Consider the following 20,941-nt stretch of genomic DNA (forward strand, 5'->3'; position numbering starts at 1 on the left):
AATTTACTTATATTTTGATATCTGTTTTTTAAACCAAAGTTCATCAAAATAGTTTAGTGATTTAGGCTTGAAAACGTAGGTCTGTAGACAGCGTTACCCGTATTAATTTTTAATTTAAAAACTTCTTACGTAACCACCTAATCTCATATGGGTCCGATAACGAAGGCAATTTTCACCATCGCTAGTTGACAGCTGATTAACGCTAACCATCAATTCGTATGACGACGCGGACATTAGTCAAGTACTCAACTAACGGTCGATTAGTTCAGTTTTTGTTTGATGGGCAAAGTTTAACGTTAGATTAATGAAGTTGAACGTCAAAAACAGTTGAATTATCGTCAATTTATATTAATTTGGCTTCATATTTTCTGCCAATTGAAGCACCAATCTCGTTAAAGATCTTCGAACCATTACGACATGTGAATAAATTGTAACAGTCATATAAATCAGCCTAAAGTGCTCCATCTTTGATTACCATTACTGTCTTGATATCAAACAAAATAAGATTATTTTTTCTCTGAATTTGCCGAATGATTTGGTTTCACAAAATACAATTTTAAGATTTTTGTATACAGGGTGTTTCCTGTAAGGTGTCAAGCCGAAGGCAGGTGATAGGTGAGAACCATACCTATCGATTTCATCCCATACATGGGTAAGGTATGGATAGTAGTGGTGGTGGTGGCATAATAAGTACTCTAGGTACATATTTTAATGTTTAGCTCACACCGACATTTGTTTATGGTCCGTAGAATAATACAAAGGGGATTTGTCTAGCTAGGTCCTGAATTGTTTAAATCTAGCTTTCACCTAATCTCAACAAACATAATTCATCCGAAGCATAATTACTCGTAACCGAAATTGATTTCGGCCATAACCCACAAGTGTCACGACAGTTTGAACGCATAAATCATTTAGCCCGGATTGGGTCTGAGCATTGATTAATATAGCCCACCTGGTCCTACCGGTACCCAGCCTTATACGGTTTCTTAGTACTGTATGCCCATGTGGAAGAATGCTATCTAATCTATCTATCTAGATCTAATTCTAAAGACTTAAAAACATTGATCGCCATCGCTGCACGCCGACTTATCGCGTTGGTTTGGCTGAACCATTAATCATTTCGTAACTCTCAATAAACTTTGATAAAACTACACTCAACATTAGGTGTTTGTTAACAATCAAAAGATTGAATCTATGCTCGATTTTGAATTTGTAATTAAAGTTTCGAGTCTTTCGTAATACAGTTCTACATAAGATTAACGAGTGAACAATTTTATTTCAAATTTAAACACCTTTATGACTCCGTCGATATCCTAAAGGTGGCCATCAGATACTTGCTTTCGTATGATTTAGAACGCAATCCATTTTTATTTGGGATTTCCCCAAAACGATATCAGAGGTCGTAAACTAATAAAAATATATCAGTACTAAATTGATTCCTAAACACGCGAAAGTAACTCAGTTTGTCTGTGGTTCCATAAGCTCATGTTTAAGGGAAATTCTGACCTAAAAGTATGCTGAATTAGGCTGAAAAAGCAATTGGTACTAAAAGTCCACTAATCAGCTTGTTCCATAAAATGACACGTGGCCAACTATATGCTGACTTATTTATTTAAGTAGGTAGTCATATTCAATTGTTTTACCTCATAGAGTGACGTAGGTGTCGCTATCTCAGATACCATCGAGTTTTAATATTGATATCAGATATAGTAAGGTTGAGATTGTGACGTCAGAGTGACGTGCAGGCATATCAAATAATCTGTACTGTTGAAGATTCGCCGACATTGGCTACAAAACAACAATATTTAAAAAAAAAGTGTGTAAAGTTCAATGTTCATTCAAATCTTTTATATCTTCTTAACTGGTATAAGATTGTATTTTGCTTTGTGATCAAACGGAATTAGTTAACTTTCGAAATAAGGGGAGTATAGAATCCTTATTCATATAAGTAGTAAGATGTTAATATCACAATAATATCTTTTAGTAGATTGTAGAGTCAATAGTGGCCTTTAAATAGTGTATAAAAATCTTTTATCATTTTCTTCGATAACAATATTTAGACTTTTTTTACTCCTTTTTAAACGATAAAGATCGAAAACCCCTCTATTCGTTCTGTAACAACTTTTTAGTCAAGATAGTTAATTTTTATCGTTTAATGAACGTCAAAACGTCATTATTTACGTCCGCATATTATTTACGTGATTTGCAATTATTTTAAATATAAAACAGTTTTGTAATTTTATACCTACAGTAGGTAAACAATACATTTATATGAAATTACAAAGTTGTTCATAGAATTCGCAATAATACAAATTCAGAATATAGGGTAAAAGTACCGGTTTTGGTAAGATTAAGCGTCCTTTTTAATCTGTTGTGGTTTATATTCTGAACTTGTCTAGTATTATTGTGAAGTCTATGAGCATAAGGTCGTATCTAACAATTTAGATCTTTGGTAGTCGGGACAACGACCTTACGTTCGATACGACAGCGATCGGAGTCGGCACGCCGCGTACGAAGTGTTTTCGAACTAGTCGTGAGACAGGCATTAGGCGACTGATATGCAGTGGGTAGGGTTGACTATTACAGCTAAGTTGTGGCCTATTTTTTAGTGTGTTTAATGTTTTTTTTCTCTTCGTTTATTTGTTCATTTTCATTTGTGTTTTCGTGTCAAATAATTAAGGTTTTTCTATTGTATTCTATTCTATTAACTTGTTTTCTGTTAAATTATTAGGTGCGTTTTTAAATCGACGTTCCAATACAGAATTTTTTTAGTTATTATAATTTCTTAGCGAATAGAGTCGCTTCTCAAGAGGAAATTATCAACTATTTCCGCCTTAGTTAGGTAGTTTTTCAAGTTATTTTTTTCGTCAGAAAATGCATGAACCACTAAATCCCGAAGGTATCCGCTGGAGCCCATAGAAACGGAAGCGCGAGTTATTGTCCTATTGGACATTCGCTACAGGACAGGCCTAGCCTATCATTGAAATCTGCAGCTCTTGAAACGGGATTTTCTCTTCTCCTAATCAGCCACGTCAGCGTCAAACGTTCCTTCGACGTCCATACGATGACGTCAACGTCTGAAAGAGGCCACATCACAACAGTACATTTGTATGAGTATAGTAAGCATTGTGACGTGGCCTACGGCGTCACACTACTACTTAGTCTACGGTGTTAGAGACCACAGCTTGAAAAACAGTTTCCGAGATATTTGGTTCAATTTCACTTATTAAATTAATTTTACTAAAGTTAGCAGCCCTAATCTCCTCTCACATTGTGATGTGATAAGTCACAACCTCGTGCTAATTTCACATATTATTACCTATTACGTGCGCGACCGCGTGTCACAACATGAAATACGATGCCTAGGTTTAATAATAATCGCGTAGAGCCGATTTTTTTCTACTTTATCAATTCAGAGTAGGTACCAAAAAGATACAAGAAGTTCTTCGCAGCTTCACCCGCCTGTATCATTCGGTAAACCCGGTTCCATATGGCATAAGGGCAGATATGTACCCTAGACTGCATTTCACTTAATACCAAGTGCGATTGCGGTCAAATACCTGCCTTGTTATACGTATGCATAAAAAACTACTCTACGTTATTCCCGGGTCTGAAAGTAGGATTCCTATACCGAATTTCATCTAAATTGGCTGAGTGATTCAAGCGCAGGAGTTACTACGTACCTACATCCATTCATCCATCCTATACTTAGTTGTTGCAATTCACGAAGGCGAGTGAGCTTTACATATGTGGTGGCTCGCTACTATTTGATGTTCAAAATGTGCATGTACATTGTACACGTACACACACAAGTAAAGCTCACTCGCCTTGGTGAGTTGCAAGAACTATAACAAATATTTACATTTATAAAATTATTAGGATAGAATAATTATAACATTATTTACTACTAGCGGCCGCCCGCGACTTCGTACGCGTGGATCTCGTTTTACCCCCCCTTCATCTATCTTACACGGTTCAAATTTTTTCATACAATTTTTTTTCCCGCGAACTCCCGTTCCCGTGAGAATTTTGCAATATCCTGTTGTAACTAAGCTTTAAGTTTACTAAGGTACCTGCATGCCAAATTTCAAGCGTCTATCTTACGCGGTTTAGATTTTTTAATACAAATGTTTTTTCCCGCTAACTCCCGTTCCCGTGGGAATTTTGCAATATCCTGTTGTAACTAAGCTTTAAGTTTACTAAGATACCTGCATGCCAAATTTCAAGAGTCTATCTTACGCGGTTTACATTTTTTCATACAAATGTTTTTTCCCGCTAACTCCCGTTCCCGTAAGAATTTTGCAATATCCTGTTGTAACTAAGCTTTAAGTTTACTAAGATACCTGCATGCCAAATTTCAAGAGTCTATCTTACGCGGTTTAGATTTTTACATACAAATGTTTTTTCCCGCTAACTCCCGTTCCCGTAGGAATTTTACAATATCCTGTTGTAACTAAGCTTTAAGTTTACTAAGGTACCTGCATGCCAAATTTCAAGGGTCTATCTTACGTGGTTTAGATTTTTTCATACAAATGTTTTTTCCCACTAACTCCCGTTCCCGTGGGAATTTTGCAATATCCTGTTGTAACTAAGCTTTAAGTTTACTAAGGTACCTGCATGCCAAATTTCAAGCGTCTAACTTAAGCGGTTTAGATTTTTCATACAAAAGGATTTTCCCGCTCATTCCCGTTCCCGTGGGAATTCCTAAGTATCCTATAACCTGCCCAGTAGTATGAAGAATAATTGTACCAAGTTTCGTTAAAATCCGTCAAGTAGTTTTGGTTTCTATAAGGAACATACAGACAGACAGACAGACAGACAGACAGACAAAAATTTTACTGATTGCATTTTTGGCATCAGTATCGATCACTAATCACCCCCTGATAGTTATTTTGAAAATATATTTCATGTACAGAATTGACCTCTCTACAGATTTATTATAAGTATAGATGATACAAAACCGCTATCTCGCTCGGCCTTGGCCATCGCTGTGTCGCGGGTTTTAATCCTGTGTGGGACGAATATTAATGTTATTTCTGGCAGTTATATTATTATTTATTCATCTGTCTAATTTATCAAATTATTAAGCCGCTACGTCATGATAAAATTTCTGCTCAGCTAGAGCGATATTATTAACCTAGTGGTAAGGTAAGTAGCTAAAATGTGATAATTATTTATCAATCTACAATATTGCATTGCACCATCTTACTTTAACAATAAAAAAGTCGAAATTCTGTCAAACTCCATACAGAAAACACCGCTTATGGTTATAGTTACGGTTAATATAAGGCGATTTTTTTAAATGTGAGATTAAGGTTTATTTTGGAAGCATTTTTTATATTTTTTAAGTAATATGATATTGCAAATTATAGAGCACGCAATAAAAGGTCACAGCTGTACTGAACCTTAAAATTTACAACGAGCGGTCCTTCTTAATTTGGGGACTTGCAAATTATAATTTAATGACTAATTTCACTCAGTAATATTCTGTAAGTATCTCGTAGAGTTGTTCTAATAGAATTCAATTTACTTTAGTAATTTTAAGGCTCTTGTTTTCTGACGGGCAACAATTTAGTAGGAGATTAGTATTTTTTTTTATAAAACATATTTAGGTAAGTACTGATTACTATTAGAAATAAATTGAGTTTAGATAGGAAATTATTCTATTGTCGTAATAATTTAAAAAATTAAGTTCTTTTCTGTAATTAGTGTTATTGAGATGCACTAGCAATTGGAGCTAGCGTAGGTAGGTACTACTGAGAATAAAAAACAATAAATTGGGTATTGGGTATGAAATGTCATCATAGAACATGTCATTTGTTGCTATCTGCTCCTAATTGCCTTCTAATGGCATAGCAATTTTGTCAAAACTCTAACTCTCCGTTAAATATTCATAGTATTCATCGTAACTGTATCCCTTTCATCGGCTGAAGATTGGCCAACAGGCAGAATTAGCATTCGGAATTAATACGGACTGTGGCGTAATGAATAGCCGGTGATGTTGCTCCAGTTCTGAGGAGCGACAGCAAAACAAGCAGAACTTCAGAATATAGGTAACTTTACCCCAAGAATTGTGGAGCACTTGCCGTGTTCTTGGATTTTGTGACCTATTTAAGTTGGATCAGGATTTATTTTCAATCGTAAGATATCCCCACTTTATCGTTTTGTGTAGAGCACTTATCGTATTCTTCGATTTTGGGACCTGCTCTATTTGAATTCAGGATTGATTTTCAATTGTAGAGATACCCCCACTTACCTAATCGTCTGTGTAGAGCCGCTTTTTGTGCATAAAAAAAACTATTTTTTTTCCAATTTGTGACCATCTGAATTCTGAAACCAACAACCGGATTCAGAATTAATTTTTAACTGTAGGGATAGGGCATAAGTAATAAGTGTTAGTTTCAATAATTCGCCTAAAGAAGTTTAGTATCGATTTGTTAGCGTTTCATTCATAATTTTCTTATTTTTACAAACTCCTTGCTGAAATTCCAATATTTTTTATTAGCTTATTCCTAAAAATTGCTTATTATTTACTTGGGTGAGGCAAATTCACCACACAAAACGACAATTCATAAGTATCAACTACCAGAAGTTACTTGAAACTTTTTGTCTAACCTTACTATCGGAGTTCGGAGTACCTAAGGATGTGACATCGCCTCATTGTCTTCGCCAGTATGGAAGTTTCATTAGTCGTCGAGATATCCCTAATTAGTTCTCCAAGTTTGCCTTACACGGGGATTCCGAGTTTGTAATCAGTATCCTTTTAGGAGCGACTCAGAATCAGTGTGTTTACCATGAGTTTACGTTAGGCGTGCTCGCTAGCGAGTACGTCAAAAAAATCTATGAAGATTTTAGTTCTTGAAAGTAGCCGCTAGGGGCGCTGTACAATCCGTTATACATTAAATTTTTTTACGCGCTCACTAGTAACGACGTTTGTTGTAAACTCACACTACGCCCCCAGAAATTACTTGAAACTTTTTGTCTAACCTTACTATCGGAGTTCGGAGTAGGTACCTGAGGATGTGACATCGCCTCATTGTCTTTACCAGTATGGAAGTTTCATTAGTCGTCGAGATATCCCTAATTAGTTCTCCAACTTTGCCTTACACGGGGATTCCGACTTGCCTACATACAGGGTGACTTTGCAATCAGTATCCTTTTAGGAGCGACTCAGAATCAGTAACTTAATCGATTTACGCAAAGAAAAAAAATGTTTTTTTCTCATATTTAATTATTTCGCTGCGCGTGGTTTCAAAATTGGCACACGTGGATAATTTGCTTCGTTCATAGAAAAATACGTAGGTACACACAGTTAACTGCAAAGCTTAATAAACATAACGCGAAAATAAGCCTTACCATTTAAAAGTTAAGATATGGGCACCTGCGAATTAGGTTTTCAATATTTTTTTACTAACAATACCACGAATAAAAATAATTAAGATGAAGTTGTATTATTACATTGTTCTATAGAGCTTATTAAAAAACAACCTGTTACAAACAAAATCAACATAATTAAAATATTAAAGGTTAAACAGGTAACGAGTGTCCTATTTTTAGGCCGTTTTCACAGGAATTTACAACTTTTGAGTAGGTAAAGTTCAGGTCTAATTGACCTTTAACTTCGTTAAGCCGTTCCAAAAATTTCGCTCCGGTATTTTGGGGTCTAAAGTATGTGACGTCATTAAAAGGGTTAAGCAATCAAAAAATACTCAGACGTATTGTTAGCTAGGCATAACAAGGCTCTCAACCTTAATATTTAAATACGAATTCTACGTATTTTGTAAAAATCTCATATTATTTTTGCAAGTAGGCTTTTAAAAGGCACTTTTACACGTCCCAGTATTAACCCTACCACTGCTTTGGGGCAATAAATGGGCCAGTGCTGAGAAGAAGCAGCGCAAGAAACTCAGTCACAAAATTTTAGTAAGTATTTAGTAAAATTGGGACCCTATAATTTAAAACAAAGTTTGTTTCTAAAGTAAACTAAAAACTTCGGTTTCTCCCATGATATTTCTATCAAGAAATCGAGACCCAATCCAATCACTATCAACTACAATACACTTAAAGTCGAGTTTCCTTTAACACCAATTGGTAAGTGCACTATTATTGCATCACTCGCAACGTGTCTCTCAAAGCGAATAGGCGACCGGTTAAGACAAACGCTCGATAGTGATTAATAAATTAAAGTGCAGACCTAAGGCTTCTAGAAGAGATTATGGGAATGAACATTACATGTACCTATGCAGAATACTGCTGGTACATGTATGTAAGTTAGACCGAGGTGAGTTGAAACAAGGAGAGCTGTTGTGATATCGTCGATTTTGGAATCCTATCAACTATCAAGCATTTTTTAGCTCGAGATTTGAACTAAAAACACACACTAGTTACGAGCTCGCCAGTAGTTAATATGTTCCAAACAATCGACAATGTCACAACTCTCCTCTGTTACAACTTTACCTCGATCTCCTCTAATAGGTACACAGATAGGTAACATAATATTAGGTAGGAAGGTGTCTTATCTCCCCGTAGTGCAAACTACAGACTTAGTCAATAGTTTGGTCGGCTTCCAATTTGTACGAGGAATCGGCCGACACCAAATCGGTGTAGGTCTTCTTCTTGTCGTATCGACAACAAACCTACACAGCGCCCTTCTGCCCAAAACTCCGCCACAAGAGTGGCGTTGTCAGTAGCCTTCATTAAATCTTCCTGCGTGCGGTTGCTTGGGCACGCAGGGCACGACATCATGTGCTTTGTCGACTGGGGAACAAAACCACACTTGCACTCCAAGTTTGAGCCATCCAGAAATCCCCACCTGAACAGATTGTCCTTACTACGGCCGACCTGCGTCCGAAGTCTATTTAAAGATTTCCATGTAGGCCAGGAGAGCTCATGTCGGCTCAGGTCGGTCGGTGTAGGTAATGCGTGTACTTCCATACATGTTCATTATTGCCTAGCTAACAGCCTGACCAAACTATCGACTGACAAAAAAGTCGATAATCTGCGGGGTGTCTTACTCGTATATTCAGGGTGGAAACGATAAGTGATTTCACTCAATTATTTCTTAACTATACAAGATATCGAAAAACTGGTTACTGATCCTGAAAGTGCTTCATGAGCTCTTTCAAACGGTAAATAGGTTACGGAATAAACTAGGTCTATCCTGTGTGACCTATTATTGATACCGTTGGATAGAGCTCGTGAAGCACTTTTGTTCCTTTTTTTTGGATACCTTGTATAGTTTCGAAATAATCGAGTGAGATCACTTATTGTTTCCACCCTGTATAGTAATGCTTCCATTGCCGTGGTAGAAACGGGCACTTAAGGTTCTTTCATTGGACAATATTTTCCTCTTCGTTAAAAGTATTTCGTTAAGGCAAGGGGGATGTGGATAACTGTCAGATTTGTCAGAAAAAAGTCTCATCTCCCAAAATCTCAACCCCACCTCACTACCCCAGAAGGGGTGAGGATTTTTTGGCCTACTCCGTAGAGTTAAAAGAAAATCTTACTTTTAACAAGGTCTTTAAAAGTCACAATCATTGAGAAATGAAGGATTCTTATCTTACAGGTAAATTGTTTTTATTTACCTACTGTTTATACAGAAATGCAGATTATCAATTGTTGGTTTACTTCAATGGAAATATTTTTTTTATCTTGTGCAATTAAATCATAATAATAATGATTTTTCCTTCATGGCCGTAGTTTACGGCGAGTTTAAATTCGCATTTTATGAAAAATCGTCTCTACCTTCGCTTTGTCGAAATCTACGAATAAAATTAATAATGCTAATAAACTCTTCAAACACTGGAACCATTAACAAAAAAAATACTACCTAAACTTTTAAAGGTAGACAAGGTTGGTATGAAAAGCTAGGTAACCTGTATTTTTACAAATTTAAATATGCCCAAGCAAGATACAGAATTATTTATAGCACCTATCCAAAACGCAAGAAGAATAAATCCTAGATATTATTCTTATGTCATTTATATTCTTTTCTAGTTAGTATGTCAATCAGCGAGCGGTCAGCTGCGAAAGATTGATTGATTGACTCTAACAAGCTTATTACGAACTAAATGGTATAGACACACATATTTTCTAGTGTAGTGTTTGGTAGCCCAACCCATGATGACGTATGAAGGCCAAGTGAGGCCAACCACATTAGCCGGTGAAAAATGACTGTTGAGTGACATTTGCATACGCGTGCACGACGATGCAAAGTCATTGAGGTTTGAATTTATAAATTGGCACGCTCCTCGTTGCTACCTTGGAGTTAGAATAATAAACAATAAAATAGGAATAAAAGTGTAAAGTACGTTTTTCTAATGGCTTCAGACAAATTGGCGCTGAATTAATAAATTTCTGATGTTATAAACATCCGTGTAACTTTCTTAAGTCTGATCAAAATATAGGAAATAAAATTATTAAAAAAAAGTATTGACGACATCCTCCTTTTTAACATCGGTTAATATCATTTTAATTAAACTCAAATACAATTTTGTAATGATGGAAAAGTGTATACTGCACCAGTTATTCTGACCGTTTGCTCAGTTCAATTAAGAGGAGCTGACATTACATTCAATATTAATAGATTTACATAAATACAAGGTCCGTAGATAAGATGCAGTAATTAATCAAAGAGTGTTGAAACAGCAATGGATAGGTTTAATTTAAATGCGCTGCCTTTCTAATAGCCCCGAATTTAAGATCTAACTGGCACTAAAGCATCGAACACAATAAGATCTCTACATATCCCTTCCAGCCGCTTAATGTATGCTTGACTGTACGTTCGTCCTACATTCACCCCCCTTCTTCGATCAGCCGTCTCGACTTGACGGCCGTTACCTAACCGACCGCTCGGCGCTCCACAAACTCCTGTCCACCACCATAACAAACACTCCACGAAACACAAAACACGCCTTAACTACTCGCAATAAAGACCAACATCTATCGCACGACGTGCAACAACAAAATGGTTTCATCTACTGCTCGCTGTTTACACTGGCCTGTCGACGATCGTCATTTAATTAATTCGATATTTGAACGCGGCAAAGCGCTGTCATTTCTTTCGTGCGATAATTCAATTTTTAAAAATTTGACTGCGCGCTTTTCCGTCGCTGCCGTCATTAGCTTTATTGGCGATCATGTTTTGTTTGTGTTTGATACACTCAACGCATAATTTTTAAATTTGAATCATTCTAGAATCGAACGTTCGTGTCGTGCATCGATGTTTTAAAAAAAGATTGTGTCTGTTTTGTGTCATAAAAATTAATTTTAGAATTTCGTCAACGGTCAACAGCGACCAAAAGTTGGAATAAAGTTTGAGGTGTGTGTTGAAAAGTGAGAATGTGTTGTGATAAGGAATGTGCGTGAAAAATGTTAGCCGGTGAGGAGGGCAGCATAGAGTTGGTTCAGAGATGGCTCCAGGCTAGGAGTAGTGAGGAAGTGATAGACACCACAGGTAAATGATGACTTTTAAGCCAGTATCTGGCCATAGTTAACATCATGATATACTCGTGATGTAGACAGCGTATACGCCCGTTTATTTGTTATGGTAATTTGTTGAACAATTGTTTTTCTTACATGTTCTGGTCATCTAGATTCGAAAAGTCACAAAGTTAAAGACGATAAAAATCCTTATCAAACAAAACTATACCTAAGTACAGGAAGAATTAGGCACCTTTTAAAAGTAGAGTAGAGTTTTTATGTCTCGGACACTTCGAAAAGGACATACAAAATGCAAATTTCTAATCGCTGAACGTCTTTTACTTTCGCCAAGCCACGTGAATTTGTTATTCAACAAAAATTAATAGATTAAAAATAAGAAGAATCTGGATTCTCCTCCTCTAAAATGACGTGCTCATTTCTAAGAGTCGTATAATAAGATGTACTTGAAAAGTAATGAGGCCTGTTATGGGGCTTTCTCTCAACAATCCCATTGTTCATCTGAACCAAAGAAGGGTTCATGAGTGGGTACTACGAAGGGTGCTCCCAAAATGCAGAATAAAACGTATAAATATAAATGTACTCTCGTTAACGCAGCTTTTCTAAACCGATTTTAAATGTTGGTCTTTTGTAAAGAAGATTTGCCTGAAACCGCTAAATAATCTAAATATTATGTATAACTCAAAGGTGACTGACTGACTGGACAGTGATCTATCAACGCTCAGCCCAAACCACTGGACGGATCGGGCTGAAGTTTGACATGCAGGTAGATGTTATGACGTAGGCATCTGCTAAGAAAGGATTTTACGAAGCTCCACCCCTAAGGGGGTAAAACGGGATCCAAGCGTACGAAGTCGCGGGCGGCCGCTAGTGTATAAATAAAATCAAATTAGAACTTACAAATAGAGATTTAAGAAAGCTCTCATGATTTTTTACGTTTGTTCTACCATCGCAGCGCTTCGAGACAAACACTCCGCAAGTGCTAAGAAGAAGCGCTGCAACAAACTCTGTGACCACTGTCTGTCGGATTAAGAATAGAAAAAATCTGTATGGGGCCTACAATATTTCTAGAAACAAGTTATTGTACAGACCACGCATTCTCGTTGATAGAAAAATGGCCTTTATAGCTCCTATCTACAACCTACCTTTATGCTAGGTAGTTTGGATTACGTAGAGACGTGCTGATGTACTCGTATAGATTCATCAAATTATAACATTTATTTAGTTTATTGACAAGGTGGACCGACGACCTGATAAAGGTAGCAGGAAGGCGCCGGATGCAGGCCGCTATCAACCGTGCGATGTGGAAGTCATTGGGGGAGGCCCATGTTCAGCAGTAGACGTCCTGTGGCTGAAATGATGATGATGATTTAGTTTATTTAGTAACAACATACGAGTAATTATGAGGTAAAGTGTATTTTTATGTCTGAACTAGGACAAATCTGTGTTTCAGATGAAAATGAGCTTACAATATGTTATACTTAAGATAGTTGTTTGTTTGTCCACAGGCAGCTCTAGCGGATCGCCCGGCGCGCGCGCAGGCCGCCGCTCCTCGCTGGCGCTCACGCCTGAAGACGAGCCGCTAGTCGACGTCGCCGTAAGTACTTTACTAATAAACAACGTTAAGCCTAGGCGCAGGCCACCGACTTTTAGTTGGCCGATAGTTGGGCCCGATTCTAATTTGTATGAAGAATCGCCCGATACCAAATCGTTTTAATGAAGTCCAAATTAAATCGACCGAAAGTTCGTGGTCTGCGCCTATGCTAAATACTCATAAGTGTTGTATTATTATAATAAGGCACAGCAAGTATCTTTTTTATTGTTTTTGGGAATAAAGTGTAAAATATAACCATATTCCCTCTACCATAAGGATTATATGTGTAAGAATACGTTCCACCCCGTCCTAGACGAACTCGAACCAATTAGTTTTTTAGCCAAAAGGCGTCGAATTATTTAGAATTATTTCGCAGTGTTACCCAGCCTTTTCTTTACGACCTTGAATTCCTACCTCTAAGAATGACTATAAATTAGATTATAGCTTATTATGATTAGAGAGTTCTCCTCAAATCGACGCCTGTTTTGATTACGGAGTGAAAGTTCATCTCAGAATAATAATAACTACAATGCTAATCGCATGGTATTACTATTTTTATATTTACCTGAGAGCTCACATTATTAGGAACTTTTAAGATCATACATACTGTTGTAGCCGCACAGTTAATTTCGATCAAACAGATTTATTGAAGCCTGAAACATTCGGGAACTGTGAATTAATACGCAATGTAAATTTATAAGTCGAACCCAGAACCTCCAAGTAGAGAAAGTTTAGATCTCGTACTACTGGACCAAAGACGACTTTACACATTAAGTTAATCCCTTAAGAGCTACTAGAAGCGTTTATTATAATATCGTATGTTCTCCAGGGTGTAAGTAACATTAGAGCAAAGGAGACGTGGCTTCTAGTTGCCCCCAAATTAGCCAATTAGAGCTGATGTCGCCCGCATTGCTGAATTCAGGTTACCAATCAATTTGAGGAAACTGACGCTTACGCACGTTTGTTGTCCACATTAGCCGATCTATTGACGAGAGATAGCAATACGTACAATGCTTTTTTTCGTCAGTAAATGCATCAAATTATACCCACCAGCTGTGGGGGCTATCTGGCTCTACCCTCTGGTCCTCTGACCAGAAGACCAGAAGTGAGAAGGCCCTACACTTTTATCCACTTAAAACCTGACCGAGTCCGTCATCATGACCCATATGATTGTGGAACATGGGACATCGCCATTGGCTGTAGCCTGTAGTATTCGTTTGCATTCCTTGTTCGGCATTCAGCTCGCTCAGTTCAGTCTCATCCTGTAGTTTTGGGTGTACCAAGCTTTTGGCTAATGGTTAAACACTGGTTCAGGGTCAAGTCAGTTTTTTAAGCAAGGTCCCTTGCGCTTAGACACTTTTATGAAGAGGTTATGTATGTAAAGTCATACAATTTCAGGGGTTCAGCTGATCTAGGTGCACTCAGATGATAGCGGTACTTTTTTTTTTACCCTGAGTTTTAGTTCTAGAGATAAGCTTTTAATAATTTGGATAATATACGCATAAGGATGCAAAGGATTTCTGTCTGTCTCAGTGAAATTACTACTATAGAATTGATAGAAATAATTATCTATTTAAAGATTGCACTCGCGTTTACTTTTATTTTTATGGCTATATCACAGCCAGATCATTAGACAGTATAATAAAACGTGACTCAAGATGTCGTAGAAAAATTAACCCGTTCACAATCAGAATAAGTACCGTGATAATGTCCTCTTATCGTGATATCGACTTATCAGAATAATTAAATCATTATTGTTTAGTATCACTCAAGTCACCGCACGAGACTGTGCTACTTGAAAATCATTTTAATCCAGAATGTGATCCTTAAGTGTCATATTTTTATCAAATTAAAACTTAAAATAACATTCGTGTAGTGTTTTGTGCGAGATAGTAAATTTAAAGTGCTAAGTGTTTTTTTGTAGGGATCGTGAAAAGTGTCTTAATAGTCTACTTATATTAACGGTTCATAATTTTATGATTTCTTCAAGATTAATCAAAGAATTATAGTGATACATCGCTAATGATAACAGCCGCTAAGGAAGCCTTTAAATAACTAAATCTTAAATCTAAAAGTAGACATACCGCAATTATTGATATCATCAATCGCTGTAATTATTGAAACCTTGTGCCTAATCATTATAGAAGCAACTATATTTATCGTGATTATCACAAGGAACTATTTACCTATGTCTTTATCAGTGGCAATCAGTTCTACAAACAATGTGTTAAAAATCACTCGCCTTGATTCCAAGTCGTAGACGCTGATTTGTGGTGTAAAGCCGATTAGGCGTATCCAATAATACCCAGATTAATCATAATCACTTCCTTTCACAATGGATAAAGCGTCGAATAACGTTGCGAATCATGCAGAAGAGAAGAAGCTTGGCTGCTGGGCTAAATTCAAAAGCCTATTTGATGATAGAGGGTTTGATCTAGAATATGAGTTCAACGATACACGCTCCACCACTATTTTGAACGAAAATAGTGAAGTGGATGGAAGTGTACGAGATGGTAAAAGAAACGAAGTCTTAAATTCCATCAGTAACTCAAAGGCAGAGGACACAATTTTGGACGGCGAGCTGTCGGGGGTGATCAATTTTTACGAGCAGTTCGCAACTTTAGCAGACGAGGTGAAGGATGAGGACCTTTGGAGGAAGTCCTCGGGATTCAAGAACCGTGTGTCCATGAGGCCGAGTATGCACCTGACTAATATCATTGAGGAAACCACCAGTTTAGGAGACTCGGAATTGTATGAAACGGAATTGGTAAGTCGAATGTACAACTATCCCCTTCCTAGCACATGTATGATAGTTTATGAAAACATAAACACAACATTTATCATAAAATCCTATGTAAAGTAACGTTTCAAGTGATGAAATTTCATCAAATTCAGTAACAGTAAACTGATTGTTATGTTGGGCTTACACTTATTTTTAGAGCATCATCTACAGATAATTGTTTCCTGTGTAAGTGTGTAATTCAAGAATATTTGACGTCATTCCTCAAGGCTTCATTCAAGGTCTAACATTCATAAGGGTTATATTTAAGCCTAAGTTCTTTTGTAGTATTGTTATTGAGCAACCACAACTTTTAATCCTGTCGATAAACATCGTTTGAATATCGGCTCTCTGATAGAAGTGATAGACAATCCATCCACGTGATATACTAGGCTATTGTGTGTCAAGATTGCATGCGAGCCGCGTATCAATTTATGTCGGCGTATCAAGTTCCATAGCCCGTTTGTGTTTGCACTCACGCGGTATAAACAACTGCGTATACCTATCATTCATTGGTCTACAATATTACGTAATTCTGTACAATTCTGAGCGTTTCAAGCCTTATTATTTTAAGATCCCCGTCTAAAAATAATAAGGCATTTTAAACGATATTGCTGAAAACAGGAGGGGTCCTATTTTCAGACAATATCCGTAATTTATCCTAAAGTGGTATATTGGGAAGAGTTGAGTATAAGTGAAGAAATTAATTCGAATTTGATAGGGCTAGAAAGATCTACTAATTAAAACTACTACGAAAGATTCCAAAATAAGTCGTGTCCGGACTAGTTTTGGAATTTTCATCTGTTAGGTGTTTGAAAACTACTGGCGGATTTATTAGTGTCTATTCCAGGTTTTAAGATTCTTGACGAAGTTTTGGTGCATTCAATGACTTATGAAAATAAAATTGCTTTTTACATTTTGGTCTTGACTGACCGGCTTAAAATAAGTTTTATTTAAAGAACGGCTATCTAAACTATCTCATTCATCATAGTAACGGTAGCTTCGAACGTTATCAGTATTATCTTCAATCGGCCTCAGCCGCATACCAATCGGGCTAGAAGATGACGCGGGGCAGAATGTTCCCTAATCGGCTTACGAGACGGACGATGGCCGATTGTATCGCTCAAAAGACTATACATTTTGTTGAAAAATCATCCTTAAACACAACTACATAAGATGCGGCAGTGTTTGGCTTGATATGGCTGTCCTCTGTACAATAAACGGCACATCAAACTATACATTTTTGTTGTGAAATCGCTCTTAAATTCAACTACGTAAGACGCTAACTTGATATGCTGTCATTTGTGCGGTCACGTGCTGATATTAGGTACAGTTTTTGTTTTGGAAAATTGACCTTTTGTACGGCTGCAAAATGTGTATTTTTTTGTATTGTAGGCGCACCTCTTGGGATCTAGTAAAGTGGAGGAAAAAGGTGACCGGGATAAAAAATATTGTCTATTATTTTAATAACGTAATGCTTTCTATCAATGACACTTTCGGAATTGACTACTGCTACAATATTTTTGGTCCTTGCAAGTCAACATCAGGACTCATCATTTGGACTCCACTGAGCACACTCTCCAATTTACCAAAGGCACAAATGTAGGGTTTGGCCTACAGTCCCTACACTGGCCAGTCTAGCTGTAACAGCTTATGTCTTTAATCCTATTTTGCTACAAAAATGGTGGCTTGGAATGCTGTTTTATTTAAATGTTGTTTCTTTGTTAATTCAATGAATGAATAAACAATTTATTGGCCGCCTACACGCCACGCGTCGCAGCAGCCATCGCGGCGTCATAACGCGGGCTCATTATGTATGTAAGAACTAGTTCACAGTCATAGTTCCTCGCCTGAGCTATGAATATTTTCCGCGTTTAGATAGTTAATTAGTTAGACATTATGATATGCAAAAGATTTAATTAATTGACATGTAGTCGTTCCATGTACGAACCTTCTTCATAAGTGAACAATATTTTACAATTAATTCTCTTGACCATGTAGCTAATATATTGAAGATTTTTAATTTCGCGATTACTTCGTTAGCCTTTCAATATATACAAAAAAGGAGACGTATGCGATTACATCAAAATCATATCCATAAAACGCCAAAGAATCTGTGGTATTTCATGGGATAGCATTTCATATCTCTATCGAAATTAATTCAAATAAAAAACAAGCATCAAATCATCCCACTAAACAAATATGTGGCCTACAAAAGGTATGACAACAGTGAAATGATCCTGAACACGAAAGCTTTGAAGTTTTTCCAATAATTTAATTTGTAAGCTCTAATCCGTTTAGTGGATCCAACAGCAAAACAAAACAAAGCTAACAGCAGGATCCCACTTGACTATCGATAAAACGACTGCTAATTGGACGATCGGATTTGAGTGGAACGACGGATTTATGTTTTCAAAGTGCAATGCAATAAAGCCTTTATTGCTTATCCCTGAAAGATCCAATTTATAAAGAGTTGTTGGTTTTTTAGGCACCTAAATGCAGGCCGCTACCAAGATGATAATATAGAAATCAATAGGGAACGTGGTTTCTCAATATAGGCCTTACAAATAAGCTCAAAATGGAGCTCTATGGAGAGGACTATGCTTGGTGTTTCTTTACGAGATCGAATCAGAAATGTGGAGATACGTAAACGAACTAAAGTCGTTAACATAGCCCGACTGATTAGCAAGCTGACTGAAGTGGCAATGAGGCACATAGTACGCAGAACTGACGGCCGATGGGGCAGCAAGGTTCTGGAGTGGAAGCCACGTACCAAAAAGCGCAGCGTCAAGGTGGACCAACGACCTCATAAAGGTAGCAGGACGGCGCTGGATGCAGGCTATCGATCAATGGTCGACTTAGTAGAAGTATTTCTTATTAAAAGTTGGATAGCTTTGATAGCGGGCTGGCATAGTGGTTCGCATACCTAATATGCCAGGGATGGCGGATTTGATTCTCAAATAGAGGGTACAGACATTCGTTTGCATAAACATTTGTTGCCTGTTTGTATTGGTCTAGGTTTATTTATTTATAGGGTAACTTGTAAAGACTATTTACGTCTTTCTTTATCACACATTTAATACAATTTTATACAGTAGTGTAGAAGCCTGACCAACAAGATTGACTATCGAAACCAGCTATGAGACTCGATCTGATAATCAGTATGTTCTTTAATAAGGTACTACAAGACCTTAAGTCAATACAGATCTCACATAACTTGCAATTTACATAATTCGCCAGAAATTAGTACTAGTTCTCTGATTGATTACCATTCTCAAACGAAGTAGGTATTCACTATCCAAGATGTTCTAACAACATCATACATATAACTGGGTGTAATTAATTCAATCACAGACGTTGAGTGGCTAGAGCAATCGTATAATTATTTATGAGCTCTCAAACTTGACACTGAGCCCATCAGAATGTCGGTTCGGCAACTCACTCTGTAAATGAACTAGTTGTGCGATTGGTTGCTCAATCGGTATTTGCTGAACAGTTTAGTGAAATTTTGTTACATTTGTGAGTTCGTGTAAAGGTTTTATTTTTAAACTAGCGGCCGCCCGCGACTTCGTACGCGTGGATCTCGTTTTACCCCCCCTTCATCTATCTTACGCGGTTCAGATTTTTTCATACAATTTTTTTCCCGCTAACTCCCGTTCCCGTGGGAATTTTGCAATATCCTGTTGTAACTAAGCTTTAAGTTTACTAAGGTACCTGCATGCCAAATTTCAAGGGTCTATCTTACGCGGTTTAGATTTTTTCATACAAATGTTTTTTCCCGCTAACTCCCGTTCCCGTGGGAATTTTGCAATATCCTGTTGTAACTAAGCTTTAAGTTTACTAAGGTACTTGCATGCCAAATTTCAAGAGTCTATCTTACGCGGTTTAGATTTTTTCCCGTGGGAATTCCTAAGTATCCTATAACCTGCCCAGGAGTGTGAAGAATAATTGTACCAAGTTTCGTTAAAATCCGTCGAGTAGTTTTTGTTTCTATAAGGAACATACAGACAGACAGACAGACAGACAGACAGACAGACAGACAGACAGACAAAAATTTTACTGATTGCATTTTTGGCATCAGTATCGATCACTAATCACCCCCTGATAGTTATTTTGAAAATATATTTCATGTACAGAATTGACCTCTCTACAGATTTATTATAAGTATAGATTAATATAAAATTGTAAAGTACCAGAAAAGTACTCAGTTACTGTACTGTAAAAGTACTTAATTAAGTTTTCTTAGTACAAGAAAACTTATTGTGGGGATTCGTCGCACAAAAAATTAAAACCAATGAATTTGTGAGCTAGTCTGTGATATACCCAAATCCACTTTCAAAAAGTTGTAGGCCGTAGGGTTAGTAGAATAACTAAACTAATTTATTATGTATTTTAGGTAGCAATTTATTTGCTTGTATATTTAACACTAGCTGACCCGGCGAAGTTTTAGCTTATGTTCATCAGAAATTATGTAGGATTCTTGGTGAAAGAATTTTTAAATTGTGTACAAACAAACATTCAAAACTTTCTTTCTATGAGGGCTGCTGAATTGCTCTAAACTACGTCGTTTGTATATCATTTTACGGACTCCCAAGTTTTTTTCACTTTCCTTTGACATTTTAACACGAAGCTTTGAAGCAGAACTAATAAATAAGAACGTTCCGTGCGAATTAAAACGTTAAACGAACTGCGCAGATTAAATTCCGCAAATCGCTAAAAGCCTGTTTCCTTTGCCTTTTTCTACAATTGTAAGTGAAAATTGGAGAACAATGTCCTTAATTTTTTCATGACGGTTCTGCGAGACGTTTTTAGTAACAGAAAGAGAGATAATATTTTCGTTTGTTATTTTTATTACTTAATGGAAGTTTTAAGTGAACTTGCGTTTATCCTTTTGTTTATAAACCTAATGTTATCTTTCTAATGCTACCTCGATCTCCATCTGCAAAAATTCTTTATTGTCAAGTTGTCTTTTACTTACCTCCGATTTGAAGTTACGACTCGTACGCTAAAGCGTGTATGGTACTTATTGATTGTGTTTGGACCTACTTATTAATGTAGCTAAGAATTCGACATTCCATTCTCAATCAACAAAGATTTCAAGATTTGCTATGATCAAAAATACAATGTAC

General features: G+C 36.9%; 1 protein-coding gene across 1 annotated transcript in view; it reads left to right on the plus strand.

The window, feature by feature from the left end:
• Positions 1 to 20,941, plus strand: part of LOC135080246 (uncharacterized) — a 241,271-nt gene that overhangs the window by 114,276 nt on the left and 106,054 nt on the right. The window contains exon 4 of the mRNA XM_063974930.1: positions 12,948 to 13,036. Coding sequence (XP_063831000.1) covers positions 12,948 to 13,036 — 89 coding nt within the window. The remainder of the gene's footprint in view (positions 1 to 12,947; positions 13,037 to 20,941) is intronic.

The sequence above is a fragment of the Ostrinia nubilalis genome, chromosome 17 (assembly GCF_963855985.1).
Source record: "Ostrinia nubilalis chromosome 17, ilOstNubi1.1, whole genome shotgun sequence".
NCBI lineage: Eukaryota > Metazoa > Arthropoda > Insecta > Lepidoptera > Crambidae > Ostrinia > Ostrinia nubilalis.